The following is a 27,428-nucleotide window of genomic DNA, read 5'->3' as shown; positions in this document are numbered from 1 at the left end:
AGCACTGGAAACTCTTTTTTGTGCTGTTCAAGAAGAAAATCCACTGCAACTCCGTCAGATGATGCTGGCCTGCACCGTGACTTGCCGACGCCACACGGAGCTGCACTGTCCCACTTCGCACCGCAACCCTGGTCTCACTAATGCCGCCATTTGATGGCCCCACCAGGCTGCTGCTTGCACCGTGTCCTGTGGGCCCTGCACTCCGGCATCACTTTGCTCACACTGCAGCCTGGGCATCCACACTGACGACGCTCCTGCTGACACCGGTGCTGCTGCCTGCACCCTGGCCTGTGGACACTGCTTGTGAGGAACACAAAGCACGTTCCGCACCACAGCCCTTGTCCACCAACACATTCACCATTGACTCCAGTGTCCTCAACAGATGTCCCCGTCTGCACCGCGATCCATAAATGCTGCACGGAGCCCGCCCCGCCCCGCACCGTCGACTTGGGCCTACAGATGACAGCACTTCAGCAACGACGACGCCAATGCCTGCACTGTGACCTGGTTACACCGCACGTCGTACCGCCCCGCATTCACACCACAGCCCTGGTCTCACTGACGCCGCTGGAAGCTGTCACCGAGCCTCTGCCTGCACTGTGACCTGTAGGCACCACATGTCGCATTGTCCCGCTTCGCACCACAGCCCAGACGCCATCCACACCAGTGCTCCTGAGTTTATCAGCCTGGAGTTCGATCCGCAACACGTGTGACTTCAAGGCGCCGACGACCCCTGCACCGACTCCGGAACCGACACTGCAACACCAGCGATGCCACTCTCTGGAGCTCACTGCGAGAATCACGACGCCCTGCAAATCCAAAGGTACTGTTTGCGGGTCTTCCCAACACCATAGCTGGCACGCAATGCCACAGCCGGCCGTAACTATTGGTTTTGTTGATCACAACGCCGTGATAGCCCCAGGTGGAGATATCGACTTCAAGGAACTGTACTTTTAAGTAATTCTTGCAAAATTCATATCTTTATTACTGTATGTTGGATTTTTATCTTATTTGGTCTTATTTTATATAGATATTTATTGGCTATTTTTCTAAGACTGGTGTGGTGTCCTTTTGTACTGTTTTTACTGTGTTACTGTGTTTTATGTGAAAGTGCTTTACACATCGCTTCTGAGATAAGCCTAACTGCTCATGCCAAGCTATCAAGGGGGGGGAGCAGGGGTTATGTGAGTGGGTATTCCCCTTATACTGACTAGAGTGAGGGTCCCTACTTGGACAGGGGGCAAACCGACTGCCAACGAGAGACCTCATTTCTAACAGGCACTTCTACAATGGGGTACAAAAAAGAAGTTTTAGTTGTTGAAATTACATTCAAAGGTAAGCTAATTAATGATTTTGCCTGATACACCCCCAAAAATGTAGTTGTCAATGTTATCAAATTCAAGCAAAAGTTTCAGTAGCAGGACTAAGACCGCCAGAGATCTCCCAATCACTGTACTACAGGAAACAAAGAGGTGTTGGTCTATACAAAAACAAAACTTGAGAACCATGGATAACAGGCTGTAGGTGCCGGCACTGACCCCCTATCACGACTGCCATTCGGATTATCCACCTTCACAAAGAAGTCTTTCTCTTTGGGGAATGCCTGTCTTGAAAGGTTTGCCTGGTTGGAGTACTTTAGGACTCCTTGTGCTGCGTGGGTCTATTCATGGGTTTGTCTCGTCACTCTGTACTTGTTAGTCAAAGAAATCGTTATTCGGATTTTGATAAAAATCCATAAAAGAGTACACATACAAAAAATTACATTAAATACATAACTTAATTAGGCAAATTAAAATCCAATTAAAATCCTCAGGTGGATTAAAAGGTTAAAAGGCTTATGAATTAAAATCACATGACATTACTAACTGAGACTGTCCATTACAATTATATTGAATTTAACAATGTACGGCAAAAAAAATTGCAATTTGCTAACAAACAGTTCCATACGTTTATAAATAATTTCCCCACTTTTTCTCTTCTTTTACAACCAAAAAAATTAAACGATAGCTAGCAACACAGATCATATTGGATTGTAGTAGCTGTAAATAATGGATTGCTCCCTTAAACGTCCTGATGTGTAGGAACATAAATAATGGGATTATATAAGGCCCTTCTTTGGTCATTGTGTAATTCACAGAATAGAAACATATGCAATTGCATTTGCGCTGTCCGACAATCACATGAGCAGTGTAATAAACCCCCAGTGGGATATAGCTTCGAAGGATAAGCAACCTAAAAGAGAGCCATACCCAACCAAAACCTCATCAAGTAAAATCTATAATGACGAGGAACATTTAGTAGCTAAGGCTTCATTTTCGGAGTAGTACATAAAGGGAGATATGCTGCCACCATACCTTTACCCAAATTATACCTCCATCTATCCTCAGAGATTTTTACATGCAACTCATTTTTAATCAGTACAACAACCTGTTTAGTTATGGACCTGGGATTGGTAAATAGGTCTAATCTCTTAATGCTGCCCAACGTTTCCTTAATAAACATTAACCATGTGCACCTCTGCAACCGTTCCAATTTTATACAGTCCAAAATCAGTGACTGGGTAAGGGCCACTTCCAGTCTAGTCCATAAGGACAACCATAGAAATACTAGGGCTAACTTGATCATGTCCTCTATAAAAGGAATTCCCAGTTCCTCACCTGGAATAAAAGCAGGTACACTGGTGGGAAGTGAGAACAGGCTCCTCAGGAATTTATTTTCCCTTATTTGCAGAGTAAGTGCACCTGTATATTTCACAGCACCTGCGCCATATATAGCAATTGATGTAAGCCTTGCTTTGTAAATTGTAATAATTGGTTTAAGTGGAGCACAACCCAGTTTGGTGATAAAGTTGTGCAGCGCTACCACCACCTGATTATATTGCGTGACCTTAATTTCTTTGAGATGGTTCAACTTACATTCACCGTCAAAGGGGACTCCCAAGTAGGTGAATGTGGTTACACAATTCAGATGGGTATCTTCGATATAGAACCAGGGGACCCTACTTCTATGGCAGCCGCACACCATAGTTTAAGATTTTGTTCTACTGGTGGTCAGAACCAATGATGTCATAAACTCCACAAATGTATTTAGCAGCTTTTGGAGCCCCCTCCCTGTTCTGGCCATATGAATATAGTCATCAGCACACATTAATGCAGATTGTGGTCTACCACCGATCTCGGGAAGTACACCTTTACTCCTGCTAGGGCTTCCTTTAGGCCACTAACATAAAACATTCTCCCTCCAGCCCATATCTGACCTTCACTTCCACAACCAAATGAAGTTGTGCCAAGAAGCGCATGATCTTAGGATTTGCTCCTCGTTTAATCAGCTTTTGCCCATAATTTACTCCTGACGACATTATCAAATGCTGCAGTTAGATCCATGAACGCCAGATATAAGCATCCTTGCCTAGCCCCTACATACATTTTTCCTAACAAACGGAGGTTCAGGCATTAGTCAACCGTCTCCACTGCTCTCTGAAAACCATACTGCACCTGAGAAAGAATACTGTAGTCATGTGCCCATGATTCCATACGACCTAGAAGAATCCTGCCTAAACATTTAGCTGTAGTGTCAATCAAAGAGATAGGACAGTAGCATGCAGGATCTTTCCAATCGCCTTTTTTGAAAATTGGGACAATAGTAGCTTTAGACCAAGCTAGAGGAGGAGAGGTGGTTACAGCAGCTCTAAAAACATCAACCAGAATTGGTGCCCAAAGATCCACATTGCTCTTAAAAATATCAGCTGGGACGCTATCTGGCCCTGCGGCCTTACTTGGGAGTGAACTGTTGATTGCCAATATCACATCACCTCACTCAGATGTATAACCACTTCCTTGTAGTTAGGCTTCTCTGACACCTGTGTCACATCTTTCACAGTCATCCCCACTGCATGACTACATCTTTGTTAAGTGAGTGATCCAACTATGTTTCAGAATAACAGCCTCAATGCCCTTGTTTGTATTTGGAGCAAAGAATGGAGTATTAACTACTTTGCAAAGCTGTGCCCCGTCATTCGCAACTGAGGCGTCCACTAACTTCTCCCACACCTCTTCTCTATTCATCTTTTTCCTCAGTGCAATTGCCTCTTTATACTGGGCTCTGCACTTCTTAACTTCGATCTGACTCTTTGGAGTGGCCTTTAAGGCTGTATAAGTTCAGCATGGGCACCAGTGCATCTTTTATCAAACCATCTAACTGGTTTATTTCGATCATGCTGATTTAGTGAAGTTAAATAAACTTTAACAGATGCACAGATATCTGTGAATGCTCCCAGCACCCGAGTTGGATTAAAATTCAGGGCTTAAGCAATGTTCAAATTGTACCATGTTACCAGGGTACTGGAACTTATTTTTCACCATCACATTTAGACCCAGACCATCAAAGATAAAGGGCGAAAGAAGAAAGGAAACTTTCAAGATTGAAATACAGAAATCCAGAGGTGTAGGATGAAGGAAGAAATCGGAATGTGGTGGAATCAGTGCTTAATTTGTGCTTGTTGTTTCCGGTGCAGAGCACCAGCACTTATTTTTTAGGGCCGTCGCTAAGCTTTCAAGCATTTCCTGCGAGTAAGAGACACGTGGGAAAGACGGAGGAAGAGATAAACGAAAAAGCGTCAGAAAGGGGAAAAGCAGGAAGCTGCAAGAGTGGGCTGAACGGGCAGGGAGTGGCTGTAAATGGATTAAAGAGGCCTGAGGTGGCTTCAGGATTACACTGCCTCAGTAGTATGTGCTTGCACTTTTAATTGCAGCAGCCACGTGTTTAAGAGGAGAGCTTTGAGCACCGGCACCTTTTAATTTTCAAATTAAGCACTGAGTGGAACCAATACTAGGCAGCCTTAATGTTCCATAACCCCGGTAGTGCTGATGGCGGGCTGCTCTCTAAACTCTAGGCACTCCTCACAGAACTTTGGGCCCCTGCCCAAAGTCTTTATGTTTTTCGTTTTATATTAAGCCATACTCCGCTCGCTCATGTGTTTCAATCAATTTCTCCCTAATTTAAAGGCTTTTGTCACATGAGTCTCTGGCGTAGTTTTATGTTTCTGAAGGTGAAGCAATCAGATTTCACATCTGTGCACACAGTCAATTATAACCCCATGAGTAAAAGGGTCCAATGATTTTACGTTTGACCGATGGACACCTGTGAATATGAAGAAGAAATTTGAACTCTACACTTATACCGTTAAAGACACAACTGTCATATTAAATGTACGTATACATCCGGATTGATTATTGTACCCTATGAAAACGTTTATGCCAACATTACGTCGCTACAATCCAGCAAAGATATGTATTTTTGTTGATGTTTACTTAGGCACGTTTGTAACGTTTTGCACAATGGCACTCCAGGAAAAGCAGGCAGAATCATGCAATCACTTACCTGTGTCCAAGGAAGGCTGGTTCATGTTGAAAGTGTCATCAGTCTGCATGCTCCTGATTATGTTAGACTATGGCACTGAAACGGAATAGATGTGGTTGAGAAGGCAGCAGCGGATTACTGAACGTCAGATAAAGACATTATTAAGAAACATCATTAATGGACAGATTTTACTAAGATTGTTAGAACAGACATTGTATTCACCACTTACATTTGTATATTCTTTGTGCTATTGGCATAAACAAGTGTGACTGGTCAGCAGTTCTTTTGGTCTGCTGCATGAAGAGGTATTACGAGTTGCTGAGACTGTGCTGGCTGCTATGCTTCATAAATAGGAGGCCAATATGCATACATTTATCTTCAGCAACAGCCTACCTCATCCTACCTTACACATGGTCTTCCGTTTCGGAAGCCAATACAATATTGTTGGGCATATGATGTTCCTTGATCAGCCACATTCTAACTCACCCATATTGGCCCTTGTTAAATGTAGAATATTTGACCATCTCACTGGTCTTCAACTTTGTTAAAAAAAGAAGCAAGAAGTCAAACTTATAGATTTATGTTTACCCATGTTTGACTCTGTAACCTCGGACCCTTCCTATAATGGAGCCACTCTTTCTACAACAGCGTGGACTCTCTGTGTGTCAGCCTTAAAATGCGAAAGGCATACCTCTGAGGCTTTTGACTAATCATCCACAATGCGATCTAATGGTCCTCTTATGGAAGATCACTGGTCAGCTCAAATGTTTCTATTCGGGAGATCATTGGACAACATACACATGCCGGTGAGGTCCTTTCTGTTTGACCATGTCCTTCTGTACAAGGGCATCTGATAATACTAAGCTGTGTTACAGTACTGGTGTGTTTGGATTGGTTTGTTTAATCAAATGCCGATATACGCTCATTTCTGATGTACTACTCCTCACTTTGGTGTGGCAATTGTATGTGTGGGTGGGCTTCTTTCACAAGAATAACCACGTGAGATTTTGTGAAACCAGACATGTTACAGCTTTCTTCTGCCTTTTGCAAAGTTGCACACCACGCGAGTCTGTGCAGACAGAGATGGTGAGCTGGAAGCGTTAGGGTAATTTGTTAATCCTCGTCACTGGTAGGGATGTGGATGTCAGTAGCTGACATAGTCCAACACTTGTCATCATGTGTATCAACAGAACTATGATTTATGGACATTAAGCCTCCTGCCTTCCCCTCTGCCACCTGCCCGAGCTGCTCCTGCCCTGAGAGGGCAAGCAGCCAGTAACAGCCAACAGCCAGTTGATCCTGGTAGCAGGCCGCTGTGCCTGCCACAAGCACCAGCAGACCTCCCCCAGGCTTCCTACCCCTAGGCCCCTCGCTTCTCTACCCATGCCCTCTTTTTCCCACCTCCCACTCTGCTCTTTCCCGCTCTGCCTGGCTCCCGCCTCCCCAGCATCCCTCCCTGAGGCCTATTTAATAAAGGCTGCGCCGCAAAGATAAGCCTGTCTGTGTCTGTACACGCCTGGACTGTGCCCAGCACCTAGTCCTCCCACCACCTGCCACCACTCTACAGGCAAGCTCCTGGTCCTCAACACCGGACGCCAAGATTCCAGTGGCTGCACGTCCTCCCTCAGCTCCTCTAAAGGACTTTTCACATGCCCCTACTGCCGCTTCTCCTGCCTCACTGGACCACCTACCCACCCAGGACCTAACACCACTACCACACAGAAGACCACCATCAACCCAGAACCACTACACTGAATCCCTCTCAACGCCCGCTCCCTCAGCAACACGCCACGGAAATCTGAGACACTATCACCACCCTCACTCTAGACATCACCTTCATCACCGAAACATGGCTCAACCCTGGCTTCAACCCTGACATCATCACTGTCACCCCCGACCGTTAGAGGATGATACACAGGGATCGCCCCAACAAGCACAGCAGAGGAATCGCCATAGTATTCAAGGACACCATCCAATGCTCCGCCAGGGACGACGACCCAACACCTCAACTTCCTACTACACTCAGACGCCAAGACAACCATAAGAGTTACCCTCACATACAGACCACTAGGACCCAGGCCAGCATTCTGTGACACTATCAGCAACATCATCTCCTCCCTCACCATCAACTCCCTCCACTACATGCTGCTTAGAGACCTCAACTTCCACATCGAGAACCCCAAGGACGCCAACGCCATATCCCCACTGGAGAACCTTAACAATATCGGACTTGCCTAACTGGTCTCCAAACTCACCCACAAAGCCGGACACACCCTCAACACCATCTTTTCCTCCAGTGTCAGAATCAAATTCACCCACACTATGGAACTCTCCTGGACCGAACACTCTATCGTCCATTTCACCATCTCCAAGACCCAGCACACCATCACCAAGGACCACCCACCAAAGATGGGGAAAAGTAACAGAGAGCAAATGGACGAAGGCTCTCAGCACCACCCCACCCGACATCAGCCAACCTCGACCAGGCAGTCCACAACTTCTCCACCTGTATCAGAAAATACACTAACAAAGTTGCCCCTCTGAAACTGGCAAAAGCCAACAGAACATCAAGACAAGCCAGCTGGCACACCCCAGAGCTCAGAACCACCAAGCACAACTGCCTTCTACTCAAAAAGGGACAGCGCATCTCCAAGGACCCCTCTGACAAAACAGCACACCAAACAGTATTCAACAGCTTTCACAGAAGCATCAAGGAGACTGAAAGAGCAGCCATCGCAGTCCGCATTGACACAGCAGTCAACCACAAAAATGAACTCTTCAAAATCAAAGAATTCTCCAACCCGACTGCCACAGAAAATACAGTACACCCCTCCCACCAACTCTGTGACTCACTATCCGACTACTTTCACAGCAAGATTGCCAGACAACTTCAACTCTCAACCCAACTTGTTCAGCCTCTACAACCTCATCCTACCAACAAACTCCAGCCCAGCTATAACCACCTGGTCCACAATCGACATCCAGACCGCCACAACCATCATGTCCTCTATCCACTCCAGGGCACCCACAGACCCCTGCCCCCACCATCTCTTTAACCTTGGATCCAACATAATCAGCACTGAACTCACCAACCTCCTCAACGCTGCCATCTTGACAGCATCCTTCACACACGATTGGAAGCACACAGGACAGACCCGTCCTAAAGCAGCCCTCTGCTGAACCCAACGACCTCAAGAACTACTGGCCGATCTCCCTGCTCACATATCCAGCCAAAGTAATTGATAAGTCCATCAAACAACAGCTCACCGACCAACTAGAACGAAACCAGGTCATCACAATCCGGTTTCTGGGCCAACCACAACATCGAGACTGCGCACATCACCGCAACAGACGACATCAGAACCCTCCTTGACCAAGGGGAAACAGTAGCCCCAATTCTTCTCGACCTGTCTGCAGCATTCAAGACCGTCACCCACCACATCCTCATTAATAGACTCCATAACATCGGCATCCAACAACACACCCTCATGTGGATCATCTCATTCCTCTCAGGACGCACCCAGAGCATCCATCTTCCTTCCTTCACCTCTGCTCCCAAGAACATCATATGCAGCGTCCCCCAAGGATCATACCTCAGTCCGACCCTGTTTAATATCTACATGAACCCTCTTGCAGACAACATCAAGTCCCATGGACTGAATATCATCTCCTATGCTGACAACACTCAGCTTGTCCTCTCGCTCACCAAAGACCCTTCTAACTCCAAAACCAACTTTTGCAATACCATGATCAATGTAGTTGACTAAATGAGAGATAGCTGCCTCAAACTGAACTCCGACAAAAGGTACTGATCTTCAAAAGGAACACCTCCGCTTGGGACCACAGCTGGTGGTCCGAAGAACTCTGATCCTCTCCCACACTGATCAATCACGCACGCAACCTCGGCATAGCCATGGACAGCCAACTGACCATGAAACAACAAGTAAACGCAGTCGCCTCCTACGGTTTCCACACCCTCCACATGCTCTGAATGATCTTCAGATGGATTCCAGAAAACCACAGAAAGACCGTAGAACAAACTCTCATCACTAGCCACCTCGACTTACAAAACGTGACAGCCAGACTCATTCTGAATCTCCCCAAGCACACCCCCATCACTCTGCACCTCAAGAAACTCCATTGGCTCCCTGTCCAGAAAATCTGTCAGTTCAAGACACTCACATATACCTACAAGGCACTCCACAAATAAGGAATTTCTTACATCAATCACCATCTGAACTTCCATCTTCCCTCAAGACACTTGCACCCCACTTCATTCACCCATGCGCATGTCCCTCACATCTATCACTCCCGTAGTGGGGGCTGCGCTTTTCCCAACGTCGCCACCAGGGCTTGGAATGACCTCCTCATCCATCTCCGAACAGCACCTTCCCTGGCAGTCTTCAGAAAGCAACTAAAGATCTGGCTTTTGGACACAGATGTGACAGTGATGCACTTTAAAAAGACTGATTGATTGACATCAGGTATTCCGGTTTCTCTTGCTTATGCACTGCTGGTGTCAACAAAGCATGCCATGTACCCATACAACATAAGCCAGATCAGGGTATATGGAGTAGATACCAAGTGTTGGCAGTTTCTTAACTGTGCTGGAGACTAGCTAACTTTTATTAAGGCTTGTACGTACATCCTCTGTGAGGTGGTTTCAAAACTGCAGATGATGTTAACGCTAAGCCACATTAGATGATGAATAAGGATAGTAGTATCCTATTTTTCTAATAGCTGGGGATGATTGAACCGCTGTACGTCTTAGCAAGTAGGTTTCCTGGCCTTCCCAAGGTTCTGTTGGGGAACCATGGCTCATAACATTGGTCCTGCTTTCCAGATGTGTTTGTTCTCTTGCATGTACAAATATGGCTGATTGAGTGTTGCTCTAAAGGGAGGTGGGAGTGCCCATAAAATGATGCGCCTGTGATTTGGCTGTCAATTAAGGTTTGCACTACTGGAACCTAAGTAAAACTGGCGTATGTATCTAAACATGTCTCAATATATCGAGGGGTAGATTTACATGGTGACAAAGTTCGGACTGCAAAAATGTGAGACCGCCTGAACTATATGCGTGTCGAGAGTTTGTGGTTGGATCACCAATTTATATGCATTTGAAATGTCATTTTTTCCGATTTATAGCATTGCAACATGCTGACCCTGTATTTTGGAGCAATTTATCATTTATTACATTTATTATTCTATCCATCTGCAGCAATATAGAGTACAAGCTGTCAACTTGCACACTATTGCCATGGTAAGCAAACACAGTGGAAAGTAAATTTACTATTTTAACTACACATTTCCCTATGTAGAAGATAGTGTACACATCAATATCTTGCAGTCTGCAAGTTGATATTTGACTGTTGATTACAGTACTACTACACAGACCCATGAATTAGAAATGTATAGTGTTGCCTCACATCTCAACAAATTTCACAAAGTCAGAGTATTAAGCTAGCCAAATTGTGTTCAAATACACAGTGCAGCTAATAAGAGAGCAGGTAATCAATCAGAAGGGTCCAGTTGCAAGCAGATGATAATCTATTTGGGGAAGGTTTCTACTCACAACAGAATTCAATAAAATTAGGAATGTGTAAGCACTAAATTCTTTTGTGACCGAATTGGTGATGTAATATGTGATGTCATTAGCATTCAAAGATTGGGTACAAGTTATAGTTAGTTCGTTAAATTATAACTGGAGTTTTTTAACCTTAGCTGGTGCCTAATTCCAACACATAAATATGTCACTTTAACCTTTGTTTTTTTCAATGAAAACAATAATATATATATAATTAGGTGAAAATGTAAGTTAAAACACTGACATTCACCAGTTACAGTTATATCATAGAACATGTCATGTGTGATGTAATATGTGAGGTCATATGTGAGGTTTTTTTCCAGTGAATATGTAGTGTTTTTTTTGTTAACGTTCAGTAATATGTTTACTAACATTTGTTCTTGGGTCCCCACTTGCGGATCAGTGCAAACCTTTCCATGAAAGAGCCAAGGTGGAATAACTATTTTAAAAAAAAAGTTTTGTGCACACTCTTGAAACAGCACCAAAGGACTTAGTGAAACGAAAACACTCTTGATATGGAAACTTTGACCTAACTACACATTACCAACTGCGACTTATAATAACATATTTATTACTTATGTGAGATATAATGCCTCCAGATGAAACTCCAATGTAGTGACTTCCGAAGTAGGGCCTGTGAAGTAATGCCTCCTGATGAATTAGGGGTATTCCAGCATGGAATGCATGCATTTAGAACATGAGCTGATTGTTATGATCGAACCGAGGTATGTAATAGAGGCTCAAATGAATGTAATGGGAGCAGTGCACAAAAAAGAGCTTCCAATCACACTAATTTTACTTTAATTTTACTTTTGCAGCAATAAACAATTCAACCTCTATTGTCGCGTAGGTTCTCATTATGCTAATGAGGCTACTTGAGTTGGGAGACAGGATCACATGGATTGTGGCTACTAAGTAGAATTCCACACCACATGATGCCTGCTGGCCGAATCCGGGTTCTCCCAGCTAACTAGCAGCGCCTTCTCTCGAGCCGAGATAATTGGGGCAACCGGGCACATGACAAGATGACTCCTCAGTGGAATCGTGGTCAATCAGATCTCATCCCTTTCTCTCAGTTACCAAGAGTCTCATGCAGGCAAAGAAGACAGAGGCAGAATATAGTTCAATAAGGATTTATTGAAGGAACTGCATCTTAGATCAAAAGAAATGTATTGCAGTAACTAGGATGATGAAACACAATAAAAGCAAACAAGTAACTAACAGAGTAAAACACAAGAATAATCCTACCATACTGTCACTAGGAGTGATGTATATATTTCTCCTACCTTCACTGTCTGAGCACAGCGTAATAAGCCTATGGGGGTACACCATCCCTCATACCTGGAGGATGAAGCATGTAGTCTACAGAGACACCATCCCCATGTGGATCAGGGGTCCGGGTGTCTAGGCAAGTACCTGCACCGAAGCAATCAGCATACAGTCGTAGTCACCTGGCTGAAATCTCCCTCGAACGTGTCTGGGACAAAGGGGTGTTTTTAAAATAGAACAGTTGGCATTCTAAGAAATGTCCCCACATATGAGTGTGTGTCTTCTGTGAATGTTGGCGACACAGCATACCATGTTTGTTTGCAACCCTAGCTGACTGTATCCTTGGGGAAAGCACAAAGTGAAATAAATGCTGCCCTACTAAGAATGTGACGCTTTCCTAGTCGAAAGTACAATGAGATAAAGAAAAGAAAACAGCACCGCAAATATTGCTATTGCTAGAAAACAAAGCCATGCTGAACAAAGTGTAACAGGGTTAAAGTGCACAGTGGCAGGCCTATTTAACTTAAAACCAACATGTCTAAAACATGGCTAAAATAGCTAAAGAACACTGTTATTTGCTATAGTTCCTCAAATAGGTGACTCCAGAGGCTTACCCATATCCTCTGATGCAATGTATTCTAATTATATGTCAAGACCGGAGGCTCAGATTATGCATTTTTCCTTCTTTTATTTTAGCTCAGCAGCCCTACAGAATAATAATAACCAACAAAGACTAAATTTTCTATGAGTCTTTAAAGTCCAATGTCCATGTCCACCAATGGCCTTGCTCCACTTCATATATAGAAATCATCAAGGCAAGACACTTCCTCTTTCTTCGCTGTGCAACAGCCAGGTAAGTGCCTTTCCTTTCTGACTGTCTAATGTTTTGAGGAATTGTTATTATTGTCAAGCTTTCTTATAGTTTGGGATCGCAGTTGGGGGGGGTCGGGGGGGGGGGGGCGTTGGTGCACTGTGTGATATCGTGATTGAGCAATAAAAATCTTTTCCCTCCTCCCTTGCCGACTTCTCATTTCCCCTTTCCGTTCACGATCGCCCCATTCCCCCGACCACTTCTGTTTTCACTTTAAGTGCTGCCTCGGATGTCTGTGGCCTAATCGTGCAGTGTCTGAGCTCCCAGTGGCCACAGGGGTGGGGATCTCTACCACATCCATTCCAAGGGTTAGTGACTGTTCGGCACCAATAGAGGGTGAACAAGTTCCTGTCAGGCATCTTGCGGGTCTTGCAGGTCTGCTCTTTGGCCAATTGATTGATGCAGTGGTGAGAGCTTTTTGCCTCTAAGCTTGCAGGGCCTCAGGTTATTTTCTTACCTTTTTTTCTGATGCAAACTCCAGTTGACGGCTACTGTGGCCGTGGAGTTTCCCTTATTAGGTTTCCTAAGGTCGTTCTAATTTTCTTCTGGGCTGCGCTCTACATCAAGCCTTAGCAAATTACACCCGGTCTTTCCTGCCTAAATAAACAAATGCAATGGTACATTCCCAAAAGCAGGCTCTAGAAACGGTGGAGGAGGAGCAGGTCTTATTAACTCTCAATGAAAGACTACTTGAGGTACTAGATGCTTCTTTCCAGCGAGCCATCTCTTCTGCATCAGTGCCTATTAATAGACAACTACTGTTGCTGGCGGACAAAGCCAATTTCCTACCTTAAACAAAGAAGGATAGGAGACTGTCCACTTCACCCCCACAGGGGCCAAAGAAACTCTGGGGTGCATTCGGTGGAAAGCAGTTGGCTCCTAAGGGGTAGCAAAACCCTCCACCATTTGATGCTTTTGAGAGGATGCTTCTAGCCTTCCTGAAGGAAGGAAGCGGATGGCCCAAGCTAGTCGGGAAGCCGAAACTCCTCGGTTTACCCCTGATGATGACATTTTTCTCCTTTACGGAGATTATGCCAGAATAGATTCTGACAACTCTGAATCTGGGGATGAAACAGGCCCCAGCAGACAGTGGAGGCCACAAGAGAGCCCCAAACGTCCCAGGACTGATTCTACTGATGATGCCAAGCCTATAGAGTTGGCTGATTTCTGACATGTTCAACCCTGATGTCATTTTCAACTTGTGTTACTGGGTTACCCGTGTTACCTTGTGGTGAAGGTAGCTTAATAAGCGAGCACCTGCATTAGAAAACCTTTGGATAAGGAGGTTCGGAGAAGGCTCAAAGCAGAATGCCATAGACCATATCTGGTGGGGAAGGCAGCAACTACCCCTAAAATTGACCCAAAAATGCCCATTTTTTTATTTTTTTTTATAACCAAATTTTATTGTTTTAGAAAAGGGTACAAATAAAATATACAAATAACTTACAAACCTTGGTCTATTATACACCGACTGGACAGTTAATTCTGATCTAGCAATTAAATACTCGAGGCATCCATAAAAAGTCACTTCATTACAGTTTGCCAAGACAAAGATAGAAAAGAGAGGAGCATGTGTATACACTTGGTCTGAGCCCCTTTTACTTAGCTTAGGAGTCCAACCCATTTCCCCCATATTCTTTCATACTTATGAGGGCATCCCCTTGATTCATACACCACTTTTTCTTGGGCTGCACACCAGTCCACCCCCTTTTCCATTTCTGAATGGAGGGAACTTTGGTACTCTTCCAAGCGGCTGCTATATCTCTCTTTGCAACCGCAGTCGCCGTTCCAACCAATGTTTTATCTGTTCTAGACCCCTCCATGTCACTCATCATCCCCAATAGTATCGTTTTGGGGGTCAGTACCTGTGATGATCCCAAGGCATTATTCAGCTCTTGATTTATTCCCTTCAAGAACCTCTGAATCACGGGGCAGGACCATATCATATGATAGAAGTCAGCTTTGTCCTCTTTGCATCTTGGGCATCGACTAGAACCGAGGGCACCCATCTTGTACATTCTATCTGGAGTCAGATATGCTTTGTGTAAGAAGTAGAATTGTGTCATTCTCAACCTCGTCGACACCACCAGCGTCCGGGGGGCCATCAGTGCCTCCACCCAGTCTTCCTCTTCAAGTGGTCCCACCCATTTCTCCCAACCCTTCTTAAGGTGGTCTAGGTCCCCGGGTGCGTTTGTGGTCAGCATTTTATAGATTTGGGAGACCCCCTTCCTCCCCAGGCTGCCCATTAGTGTTTTGGCTTCAACCGGGTTGAACTCCGGTATTTGGGATGTTTCTTTCAAGTGCCTAGTAAGGGCATGTCGGAGCTGGAGGTATTTAAAGAATTGTTTCGGGGATAGCTGGAACTCTTGCTGCATTTCTTGAAAGGACTTCATCAAACTTCCTTTCCATACATCCCCAACCAAGGATATTCCCAGTGTGTCCCAATTCCCGAATCCCTCCAACCTGGCCGTCTCTCTCAGCCAACTGCCATGCCATAGCGGTGTTTGCCGGGTAATCACTTTGCTCCAACCAGTATGCCTTAGAGCCGCTCTCCATGCCAAGAATACCGCTCTGGTGATGGCCTCTAGACCCTTGGGGATCGGAGCCCCATATAACATATCTAGGATATGGGGATATCCTAAAGCGTCTAATTCAACCTGATATGCTGGGTCTGACCAACCTCTGTTGAACCAATCATGCACCACCAGGAGTTGTGTCGCCAGATAGTACAGGTAGGGGTCAGCCATGCCCAATCCCAGTCATAAACTTCTCTTCGGCAGTTCCGGGCTGCTACTCTATGTCTCACCCCTCCCCACATAAAGGAGGTGGTGATTCCATCCAGCTTTCTAAACCACGAGCGTGGGATATTAAATGGTAAGTTCTGGACCACATATAAGAGGCGTGGTAGGATCATCATCTTGTACAGGGCTATACGGCCCAGAATATTCAGAGGCAGTGAATGCCAATGCTTAAGGTCTTCCCGTATACGAGACACCAGTGGGTTTAGATTCAGGGACCAGGACAGCTCAGGGAGCAGCACGACCCATATCCCTAAGTATTTAAAACTTAGCCGACGCAGTGGAACCGCCCTCTGCCAGTCAAAGCAATCTCTTGACTGCGCCAGAGGGACCAGCACCGATTTGGACGGGTTCATTTTGAGCCCCGAGGTCTCCCCGAAGTGTCGCAGTAATTGGAAGCTTCGGGGTCCGGTCACTCCCGGATCCGCCATATATATATCAGGACATCATCCGCGTATAAGGCCACTCGGTCTTCACAAGAGGGGCCCCATCTCCAACCCTGATAAATCGGATCTTCTCTCAACATTCCCGCCAATGGCTCAATGGCCAGAGCAAAGAGGAGAGGGGAGAGGGGGCAACCCCGTCGTGTTCCCCGATGTATCGGAAAGGCCGAGGACAAGACTCCATTGACCCGCGCCATGGGTCTGGCATACAAGGCCTGAACCAGTCTACGAAACCGTGGCCCAAAGCCGGCCCGCCGGAGCACCGCGAAGAGGAATTCCCAGTCAACTGAGTCAAATGCCTTTTCAAAGTCGATGAATAGGAGAGCCAGTTGCTGGGGCAAACGGTGCCGCCCTGCAAGAGCCACCTGGAGCCTTCGTATACAGTGGCGTGTGCTATGTCCGGTCATGAAGCCGCACTGATCTGGGTGCACCAGTAAGGGCATCACCCTTTTTAGGCGGGAGGCCAGCATTGTGGCATAGATCTTTACTTCACTGTTGATGAGAGATATGGGTCTGTAGTCAGCGCAGGAGAGGGGGGGGGGTTGGGTCTTAGGCAGTATAATAATGGTGGCAATGTCTAGTCCGTCTGGAAAGAAGCCCTTTTGGTCCACCTCAGTATAGAGATTCATTAGGTGGGGAACCAGTTCCCCTTTGAGTCTTTTATAGTATTCTGGGGGAAACCCATCGGGTCCGGGAGTTTTCCCCACCCCCATTGCCGATATGGCCTCGCTTATCTCCGCCTCCGTGAACTGTTCCTCCAGAGGCCGTACATCCACAGTGGGCAGAACCGGGAGTGAAGAGTCCGCCAGGAACCCGTCTGGGGAGTCCCTAACTTCTGGACTTGTTGCTCGGTATAGGGCCTTATAGAATTCGGCGAATGTTTCGGCCACCTCTTGGAGCTCCACCACTCGTTCTCCTCCTTCATTGCATATCTCAGGGACGATTCGGGGAGCCTGTTCTTGGGAGATCAACCAATACAATAGTTTCTCTGTTTTATTACCCCAACCATATACTCTAGCTGTGGAGGCGCGCCACATGTGTTTTGCCGTTTCTAGGGATAGACTACGTATTTCCTCCTGAATCAGCAAGAGGTTTCTGGTTATTTATTCGTCTGAGTGTGATTCCTGTTCTATCTCAAGAAGAGTGGCAAGAGCTTCCAGTTGAGTGATTCGGGAGTCGCGAGTGCGCTCCCGAGCACGGATCAGGCCCTTGGCTATCCCTCTCATTACTACCTTACTTGCAGCCCATAGGGTTCCCGGCGATTTCACTGAGCCCTCATTAGTGTTGAAGTAATCGCGCAACGACACCCTTAAGCTATCTACAACTTCCTCGTCTTGCAAGTGCCATGCATTTAGTCTCCATATGGGGCGAATCAGCGGGTCGGCAAGGCCCATCCTGAGCTGAACCGGTGCGTGGTCCGAGATCCCCTGCGGCAGGATCTCGATGTGGGAGAGGTGTCCACATTCCCTGGCTGACACCAACACCAGGTCTATTCTGGACTGTGTGCTGTGGGCTGCCGACCTATGTGTGAATTGTTTGCTTCTCGGGTGCCACGCCCTCCATGCATCGCAGAGCCCTGTTGATGCCATCCATCCTTCCAGACTAGTGGCCAATGCCTGTCTATGAGCTGAGGGTCCCCTTCTGGTATCTAGTCCTGGGTTTGGGACTGCATTGAAGTCATCCCCTATTACCGTTTTCCCAGGGGGTAGTTCTGCTAATAACCTTGTCAGATCTTCTAGGGTTTTACGCACCATGTTTGGGGGAGCGTAAGCACTCACAATATTCATTGTCTGGCCCTCTACCATGCCTGAGACTGCCACGTACCTCCCTAGCGGGTCTCTCCATTCTTGTCTCACCACTAAAGGTAGGGAGTGATGCAGCAGTACAGCAACCCCCCTTGAGCCTCTCGTAAACCCTGCATGGAATACCCTGTCAAATCCCTTGCGGGCTAAGAAGGGGCAGTGACTCTCCATGAGATGTGTTTCCTGCATCAGGAGTATGTTAGGTTTATGTCTATGAATGTAAGTGAGTACTGCTGATCTCTTAATCTTGTCAAGGAGCCCGTTGACGTTCCATGATATTATGTGAGTCATCCCCATTCCTCCCCTCTCACCCATCCGTACCCTGACCCCAGTGATTTCTCCCTTGGTTCTTTCCTAGTGTTTCTGTGTCTGGATGTCCTATTACTATTGTTCCCGGCCGGTAGTGGAGACCATAGACCTATGACTATACAGAACAATAACAACAGCCTGTTGGCTGGATAGAACCAAACAAGTCCCCCAACTCCCATCCCACCCCATACTTCCCCCCAGAAGCATCTGTCGCCCAATACCAACAGCCCATTCCCAAACTTAACGAGCTGATAACTGTTAGTGTCTGAGCTATGGTGGACCCCTCCATTTTTGCAGATTAAGAAGTGTTAAGTTTTGTAATGCTTGAACCCAAGTTCCATGACCATCTCCTGGTCTTTGGCCTTTCTGTTCCAGTTTTCCTCTCTCCGGAGGAGGACTCACATCACTGGACTCTGTGAGAGATCAGGGTCATCTACTATTCCGGGGAGCTGCTCTCCAGGATCCAGGGGGCTCCGGTTCACTTCCTTGTCTCTCGGTCTCACTTCTACCCCAGGCCATTGGGTTGAATCTTCTGCGGAGCCTCAGGGGGAACCCGAGATCGACTCTCCCCCTTCCCTGCGCCTCCTGGAACGAGTTCTCCGGCGAGACCCCCGGGGCTGTCGCGGCTGGTTGCTCCTTTGCTGACCGGAGATTGCCAGCCGCCGCTCTCCCTCATTAAGACCCATCGGGACCTCTTCGGTTAGCCACTTCCGGGCCTGATCGGGGGATTCAAAGAAGTGGGTCTTGTTCCTGTGAACCACCCTTAGCTTGGCCGGGAAGAGAAGACGGTACAGCACCTCCATCGCCCTTAGTTTTTGTTTAATTTCTATAAACGAGCGGCGTTGCATTTGAACATCTTTGGTGTAATCTGGAAACACCATAACTTTGGTCCCGTCACAATGCAGGTCTCCTTTTGATCTTGCCGCTTGGAGTATCGCATCTCTGTCTCTGAAGTTGAAAAGTCTAAGGATCACTGGCCTTGGTGGAGAGACTGGGGGGGGTCTGGCCTGCAGGGCCCAATGGGCGCGTTCCATCGCAAACCAGGGTGTCAAAAGATCCCGGGGGCAGCCAGGACCGGAACCAGTCCTCCAGGAATATGGCCAGGGAGGATGCAGCGGTGTTTTCGGGCAGACCCACAATTCTGAGGTTGTTGCGGCGGGATCTAATTTTCAGCATCTTCTGCCCTTCGGTATAGTTCCGCTGTCCGAGTTGTTAGTGTTGATACCTGTGTTTTGAGGGCCGCCAGATCGTCTTCCACCGTGGAGATCCTGGACTCCGTTTCTGCAATCCTCGCTGTAGCGTTGCGAAGGTCTTGGCGTACCAGGGCCACGTCCACCCTTACCTCTCCAATTTTGCCTTCCACCGCCTCTTGGGAGGACTGTATTGCTTGAAGAATGGCTGCCAGGTCACTGTTCCCGGTTTGTTTTCTTTCGCCATTTTCTGTCATCTTTCGAGGCTCCACTGGGCCCCGTGGCGAATTGGTCGATACGTGTCTGCGCCGCGGCGGGGCGGGTTTGCCTATCTTTGCCCATTTTAACTACCTTGTTGGGCCTGCTTGTGGGTTATTTCCATGCCGCTTACTCCTCAATTTCTGCTGGAGTGCCCATTTCTACCATTGTGCTCACTTCCGCTGGTGTGTCTTAATTCGTCCTTTGGTCACAAGGGCCTTAGTCTTTCTTCATGCCAGCCTTGCCGATAGGATCCGTTCTTCACCTCGTCCACCTCACACCCCCTGATCTTGATCTCCCAATGACCGAGGATTATTAGTCACGGGGGAAAGACAAGTCGCTCCCCCCTTCCTTCAAGGCCCCCGGCGTCTTACCCAGTATGTCCCGAAAGGGGGGGGGGGGGGGGGGGGGGGAGAGGGGCGGGTTAGCAGCCGCTCACCAGCGCAGAGGGGAAGAGGAGGAAGCAGCGAGAAGGCCACCACTACCTGCCTTCGTCTTTCGGGGCGCTTCCAGCACTCTCCGGGTCCTCAGGTTCGTCCCAGTCCCTCCGATACGGTGCTGCCCCCGCCGTTCACAGAGGTACGGGCCTCACCCAGCCGAGGTCTCTAAGCTCTGTCGCTTCCCGTCTTCTGCGCTCCTGCCATTTGGGCGTGAGACATCGTATGCCGAGGGTCTCCTCTCTCCCCCTCAGATTGCCAAGTATCGTCGGACTTGCGCGCCGTCATTATGGTTCTCTTTCTCTTCCAGGCCGGTCACTCGTGATCCCGATCATCGTCACTTCACCAGCAGCATTTATGCGCTCGGAGCGCCCGCCATTTAGTGCGGGACGCTCCGTCTGTTCTCTGCTCCCCCTGAGTCTGCGAACTCCGGACTACAAGTCTTTTGCCCCGGGGGCTGCCCTGATCTTCCTCCGTCTCTCCCTCCTCCGGGGAGGGCTGATTTGTGCGCGTTTCTCGAGCGGCTGACGGAGGGGTCCGGAGCACCTTTAAGGTGCGGCCGCCATCTTGACGCTCAAGCCACGCCCCTCAAAAATGGCCATTTTTATAACACAATTTACCAAGGACCCGAAGAAAGGCCTTCATCGCTCTTGGAAGTCCTGCCAGGACAAGGCACTATGTCTTGGGGCCTCTCACAAAGACTCTGGATAAGGCTGAAGAGCCTGTGAAACTGGCAATCTCATAGATTCAGATATTCTCTCAGGTTCGGCTCACCATGCCCTGTGCTTTCTGGGGAATGCAAACTGTGCCCTCTTCACAGAGCGCAGAAAGACACATTTAATAAAAATCAACCCTAAACTGAGAGAGTTGGCCACCTCGGAGGCACGCCAAGTGATGGAAGACGGCCTATTCGTAAACCCATTCATCAAAGAGCTTTCCAAGTTTGTCACTACGTTTTCCTCCCTTGGCAGGGTGCAACAATCGATGTGGAAGGTTTCTGGCCAAAAGATTTTTGGAGGGGCTGGGAAAGGCAGGGCGCACTCACCCAGCAGTTTCTGCAACACAGCCCACGACAAACTGTAAACCAAACACCCAATGCAGTGGCAGGACCAGAAGAGACTTGGCAGATTCTTCGCCACTCATGATACCAGATGAGGAAGAATTGGCAAAGGTGCCTTCAGAGGGGCCGCCAACGCCCCATGAGGTGATTACAGTAAGCAGTACCCTTTCTTTCCCAGCAAAGGTGGGGAGCAGGCTACGCTTCTTCCTACACAATTGGAGGGCCCTGACAGGCCCTACATGGGTTCTTCAAACAGTGCAGGGGTTCCATATAGAGTTCTTTTGAACTCCACACCAAAGGCTTCATCCCTTACCTCTGACCTTCTCACAAGAGGCTGACCAATTGATAGAGGAGATGAGTAGTCTTCTAGAGAAATGAGCTATAACCACAGCATATCTTCATCCCAGGAGTTGCCTCAGCACCTTATTTCTGGTGGAGAAGGACAAATGGTTTGTCCTGTCATAATTCCTGAGGCAATTCAACAAATGGCTCAAAATGGAAGGTATGCACCTAATCAGGAATATCCTCTAGCCGAACAACTGGTTGGCATGACTAGACCTCAAGGATGCATATCCAACACTCCTGATTTCTCCTCCACATTGTCGTTTTCTTCAGTTCAAATTGAAGCATCAGATCCATGAAGCCACAGAATCTCAACGACACTCTTACATTACAGGACCCTGCAGAGACTAAAGGCAATGTATCTCAGGAGCAACCTAACTGGGCCATATTTGAATCTATCCCAGATCTTATCATAGAATCAGATGCAAGCTGTCTAGGATGCGGGGCCCAATGTGGAGATAACAGGTGTCCCTGGTCAGACGAAGAATAAAAACTTTACATATCAACTGCCTGGAACTGCTGGCTGGTTCCTTCACAGTAAGGAGTCTAGTACTGAACAAAATGTCCTCCTCCATTCTTTGGAAAATGGACATTGTGTCAGCAGTGCAGTATATAATACGCCTGGGAGAAACACATTCCAAGGTACTGGTGAACCTGGCAAAAGACTTTTAGCAATATTGCCTGCACAACAAGCTCTTAGTGATGATGGAGTATCTTCCGGGGAAGGTGAATCAGACAGTGCACTGGCATTCCAGACATCTGAAAGACTCGAGTTGCTGCCAGTTGGACCTGTCTCTCTTCCAGGTTCTGATGAACAGATAGGAGCCATGCCAGATCAGCATTTTTGCCCCGCGTCTGTATCATCAACTCCAGCACTTCTTTAGCTGGGGTCCAGACCCCCTCAGCAGAAGCCATGGATGCGGTTCTACAGGATTGGAGTCAAATGATGCAATATGCCTTTCCACCTTTCTCGATGGTCAGCAGGCAGACTGTCTAAGTCAGGAGACAATGAGCAGAGATGGTGTTGGTGATGTCACTTTGAAGACTGCATTTCTGGTATCCAGTTCTTCTGGAACTTTCTATGGATTCTCCATTCCCCCTGCCCCAGATGCTGAACCTGCTGAAGGATGCCCATGACAACTTGCACCACTTGGTACAAGCAGGGACTCTCCTACTGACAGTGTAGAAGATTACAGGTCACTATGGCAGGTCCTGGATTATCGCAATCAGAAGAGTGTGGGCAGATGCGAAGGTCAAGAAGTACAAATCCACGTGGCACAGGTGGTCACATTGGTGTGTGCGAAGGAGTCTTGATCCTGTGGGGTCAGATGTAGCTGCAATAGTTAATTTCTTATCGAAGTTAGCTGAGAAAGATTTGGCTTACAGGACCATCAATGCATGCAGCTCAACCATATCCGCATTCCACTTTCCTTTCAGGATATTCCAGCAGGGGAACACTCTCTAGTGTGTAGAGTGATGAGATGGATCAGGTTATACAGACAGCCTATCCCCAGATATTCATCTTTATGGGATGTTGATGCAGTCCTTAAAGTTCTAGAATCCGGGCAGGACAATTAATTCCTTTCGAGGAAAAGGTTTACAGGTAATTTGTCAATCTTGCTATGTCTTATATCCTTCAAACGTGTTTCAGGTGTCAAGGCTCTAGATATTTCAGCCAGAATCTTTTCCCCAGAAGGGGTTCCATTTCACAGATAACTAAATCTAATACTAGAGTAGTTCAAAACCCAGCTCTTCCCTTGCATCCAAAGTTATGTGTGGTATGATACCTAAGGGTGGATGAAGTTGTGACGCAGGTGTTTTGCCCTCCAGAATGTCTCAGCTTCCCATTGCTTTGAAAAAGCGTTTTAAGGCATTTTCCACTCCAACCATCACATGCTGGGTGAAGTGGGTCATGCAAGAAGCAGGTATAAACACTTCTGTTTTCGGAGCTCACTCCATCAGGGAGGCTATAGCCTCAAAAGCTTTTCCAGTAGGTGTTTGTCTGGAGGATATTTTGAATGCAGCCAACTGGGTCCCTGACTCTGCTTTTAAGGAGTTGTATTTCAACTCTGTTTTGAGTGTGGTTTCACTGGAAATTAATCAACTTTAAACTTGCTTAATCTGAACCTCCTTTCCTGACAAAGAATGCAAAATCTCCAGGCTACCGAGAAGGAAAGGTTCAATTCCATTAAGGGCACAGAGGTGAGGATTATCCGCCCCTCCATTACTTCTGTATCTCCACTTACCCACTCAAGGCTGATACTCTGTGTGGCTAAGTATATTTTGAATATTTTATTCTTTCAGAATAACCTGAAGTATTGTGAGATGTGTTAAAACATTGAGCACTGTGATGCTTGTACAGAAGCCTTAGCATCTGTAAGTTACACTTTAATTTTCCTTTGTTGATTAGTAGCGGAACAGGAACAAGATTTTTGATCACAGGAAGAAAAAAAAGAGGAAGTGCCTTTCCTTGATGATGTCTATATACGAGGTGCAGCAAGGCCATTGGTGGACTTGGACATTGGATCTGAAAGACTCAAGGGAATTGTAGTCTTTCGTTTTTTTGGCTATTATTATTCTATTGGGCTGCTGGGCTTAAATTAAAGGAGAAATGCATAAACCAAGCCTCAGTGTCCTTAACAAAATTGAAACTTTCCTTCACGTTAGAAAGGACATTTTATATTCTTCATTCAGTTATCGCAAAGTCAGGCTTTGCTCGCATAGGTGATCAAGCCCGTCCGCTCCTCCTTGTGCTCAGAAAGGGATTCAGCATCTGGCTCTTTGGTATCAATGCCTTTGGTTAACCACTGTCCAGACCCTTTTCGAAAGCACAATCTGCAATGGACATCTTGCTCTAGAGAGCCTGTGGAGCCACATGTTTCTTGTTCTCTGGAAATAATGTACGGCATTGTAGAGCCTGTTGGACCACAACACTAACTACAGGTATAAACCGCTAGCGCTCAGGGAAAAAACGTCCATCACCCTAGTCGAAGGCACCTGTCTCAGATTTTTACTCTTCTCCAAGCACAGAGCTGGATGGGACAGCTTACGAACCACACTACAAACGAGGAATGGGAAGCAGCTCGCCTTACCCCACCCTTCTAGTCAGATCCACTATGTTTATCATAGATGGCCACCAAAAACCCTTAAGAGTCATAGCAAATCTCCCTATTAAATTCTGGTCTAGAGATTTAACTATCAGTTTGCTGCTATGTTTCTCTATTTTCTCTATCTGCCCTGCAGTGGGAAAGGCAACAAAAGAGGTCCCTTTTATGCAGCTCCAGCATACTTGCCAACATTTAGAAGAGGGAGCTTTTGGGGAAGAAAAAAAAATATATCGGGACACAAATTTTCCCACTGACTTTATTTTTGTGGATTTTCGGCATATCTCTACAAAAATAATGAAACAGAGTGATAGCACCATAACACATAATAGGCAACTGCTTAAAAAGAAAATAACAGAAAGAGGTGACCCCACAGTCAGATCCTATATCATCTGCTAAAAACAGAAATCAAAAATCAAAAATCCTCTCACAAGCCAACAGCCCTATCCATCTCAACGAAGTCCTACATTTGCTGTAAATATTTTCTTTCCAGATTTTTCAGAGCAAGGGACAACTCTAGCTCACAAATATCTACGAACTGCTTATAAAAACTGACTGCCAATGGTGGATTTGGTTTGAGCTATTGCCAGGCTACGGTAACCTTAGCAGTTACAATCATAAAGAACGTAATATCGTTCAGTTCTGAGGGAACTACATCAGCGGTAACAAGGATAATCAGCTGGGCACAGGGGTAAACAGGACTTCAAATAACCCGGGAGATCTCATCAAAAAGCCTCTCCAGTATTGAAATATCACCCTACAACAGAAGATATGCACTATATCTGCACCTGACTCTCTACAACGAAAATATTCAGCCTGGATGTTTTAACAAACCAGTTATTCAAAGAATAGGTGCACTAATCATATGAACATCAATTTGTGTAGACAATTTGCGAGAACATTTAAGCTAAAACCACTAGATTATCTGGTGGATTCATAATTAGTAACTTATAAAATGTATAGATCCTCCCTTTGCAGCAAATGCCAAACAAAAGTTCAACACAAGGTATGCTATTCAGCATCCTCGTGTCCTTGATTATAACAAAATGTTTTAATCTGCAGATATTCAAAGAAACCTGTACTAGAAACCACAAACTGGGTCTGAGAATGAGAAGACCTGGAAACTGCCAAACAGTTGACCATGAGATTACAAACGTGACCTAGACCAGTCTCTCATATGGAGATCATGAGGAAAGGTGGGAAATTCCAGACTGAACAATAAGGATGTAGAACGTGTAACAGAAGCAGTTGTCAACTTATCTGAGTTTTTTCCAGACCTGTGCGAGTACCTGAACAGACAATGTGTTTGCTTAGATTATGAAGGATCATGAAACCGTACCCCGGGGCCAGATTCTAAACATAAAACCATAAGTACCATGATTAATGAAAATTCATCACCTGGGACAATCGATTCGAAAAAGATAACCAGAAGTAAAACATCAAATTCGGGAGGGACCAACTACCTTTATACTCTGATAGTTGTAAAATCCGAGTTGAACACCATGGGTGTTTGCATTGCCAGATAAACTGACTCTGTGATTCCTCCACCTGAGGAAACAAAAGGTGCTGTTAAGTAAAAAGGTATAGCTCTAAATAAATATAAAAATTAAAGGAGAATCACCATTTTAATCAGATTTCAGCACCCAATAAGACCTAGAGGTAGCCTATTCCAGTATTCAAAAATGCACTTTGACTTCTCTACCAATATCACATAATTTAGCAATACAATATCCTTAACCACAAGGAGAACCGAACTCCCAGATACCGAGTAGACTCTAAATAACGCTTGTTGCCCTCTGACCTTGCTTGTGTCTTAGACATATTAAATTTGTAGCCAGACAACACCACAAATGTTGAAGCTTCATGTTCAATTGCCAGAGTGGATGTAGATGGATCGGATGTGAAAATTGCCATGTCGTCTTCATATGCTGCTATGCTGTTGGTGCAATTGGTACCTCTTGGCATCAATGCTGCAACTAAGTTACTTAAATGGCACAAATATGCTTCAAGGTAAAGCGTAAATATTAACAGGATCAGGGGGCACCCCAGACACATTCCTGTTTTAAAGGCCACTTTGAAAGACATGGCACCACAGACAAACCCCCGAGCTGATAGGTTGGAATAAAAAGCTTGGATTTTAGTTAACATTTGACCACCAACTTCAATAGTGGCAAGTGTTGAAGGATATCCGATCAAACACCTTTTCAGCATTTAGCACAATCATCCCAGCCAGAATATCCAGCACACTAGCCTTGTCAAATATTGCTACTGCAAGTTTAGTATGTGGAGTCATATTTCGATGTGGAACAAGCCCACACACCCCACAAATCTAGGAGCAATACAATTTGCCAATATTGTAGCAAACATTTTTGCATCACATGTAAATAAAGAGATTTGCCGATAAGAGGAACAAGTCTGTGGATTCTTCCCCTTCTTCAGAAATATGGCTACACAAGTCTGTCACCAAGACTGGGATACTTCTCCTGTTTCCTCAACATATTTAGCAAGCTGCAAAAATGATTCAGAAGGATATTCAAGAAGGCTTTATAAAACTCTGAAGGTACTGCGTCCGGCTCACCGCCTTCCCTGTAGGGAGCTTAATA

The 27,428-nt window shown here is 46.3% G+C and overlaps 1 protein-coding gene across 3 annotated transcripts in view; it reads right to left on the bottom strand.

Annotated features, from left to right (window-relative positions):
- The window catches only part of HSPBAP1 (HSPB1 associated protein 1), an 832,376-nt gene that overhangs the window by 664,485 nt on the left and 140,463 nt on the right, over positions 1–27,428 (bottom strand). For 2 of the 3 annotated variants that reach the window (XM_069224670.1, XM_069224671.1), the window contains one exon: positions 5,380–5,454. In XM_069224670.1, coding sequence (XP_069080771.1) covers positions 5,380–5,428 — 49 coding nt within the window. In that variant the 5' untranslated portion in view covers positions 5,429–5,454. Of the gene's footprint in view, positions 1–5,379; positions 5,455–26,288; positions 26,359–27,428 lie in introns of those variants that run through there. The other variant, XM_069224672.1, reaches the window with a different exon arrangement.

Source organism: Pleurodeles waltl, chromosome 3_1 (genome assembly GCF_031143425.1).
Source record: "Pleurodeles waltl isolate 20211129_DDA chromosome 3_1, aPleWal1.hap1.20221129, whole genome shotgun sequence".
Classification (NCBI taxonomy): domain Eukaryota; kingdom Metazoa; phylum Chordata; class Amphibia; order Caudata; family Salamandridae; genus Pleurodeles; species Pleurodeles waltl.
The sequence above is the reverse complement of the archived record's forward strand: the minus strand, read 5'-3'. Positions and strand labels throughout refer to the sequence as shown.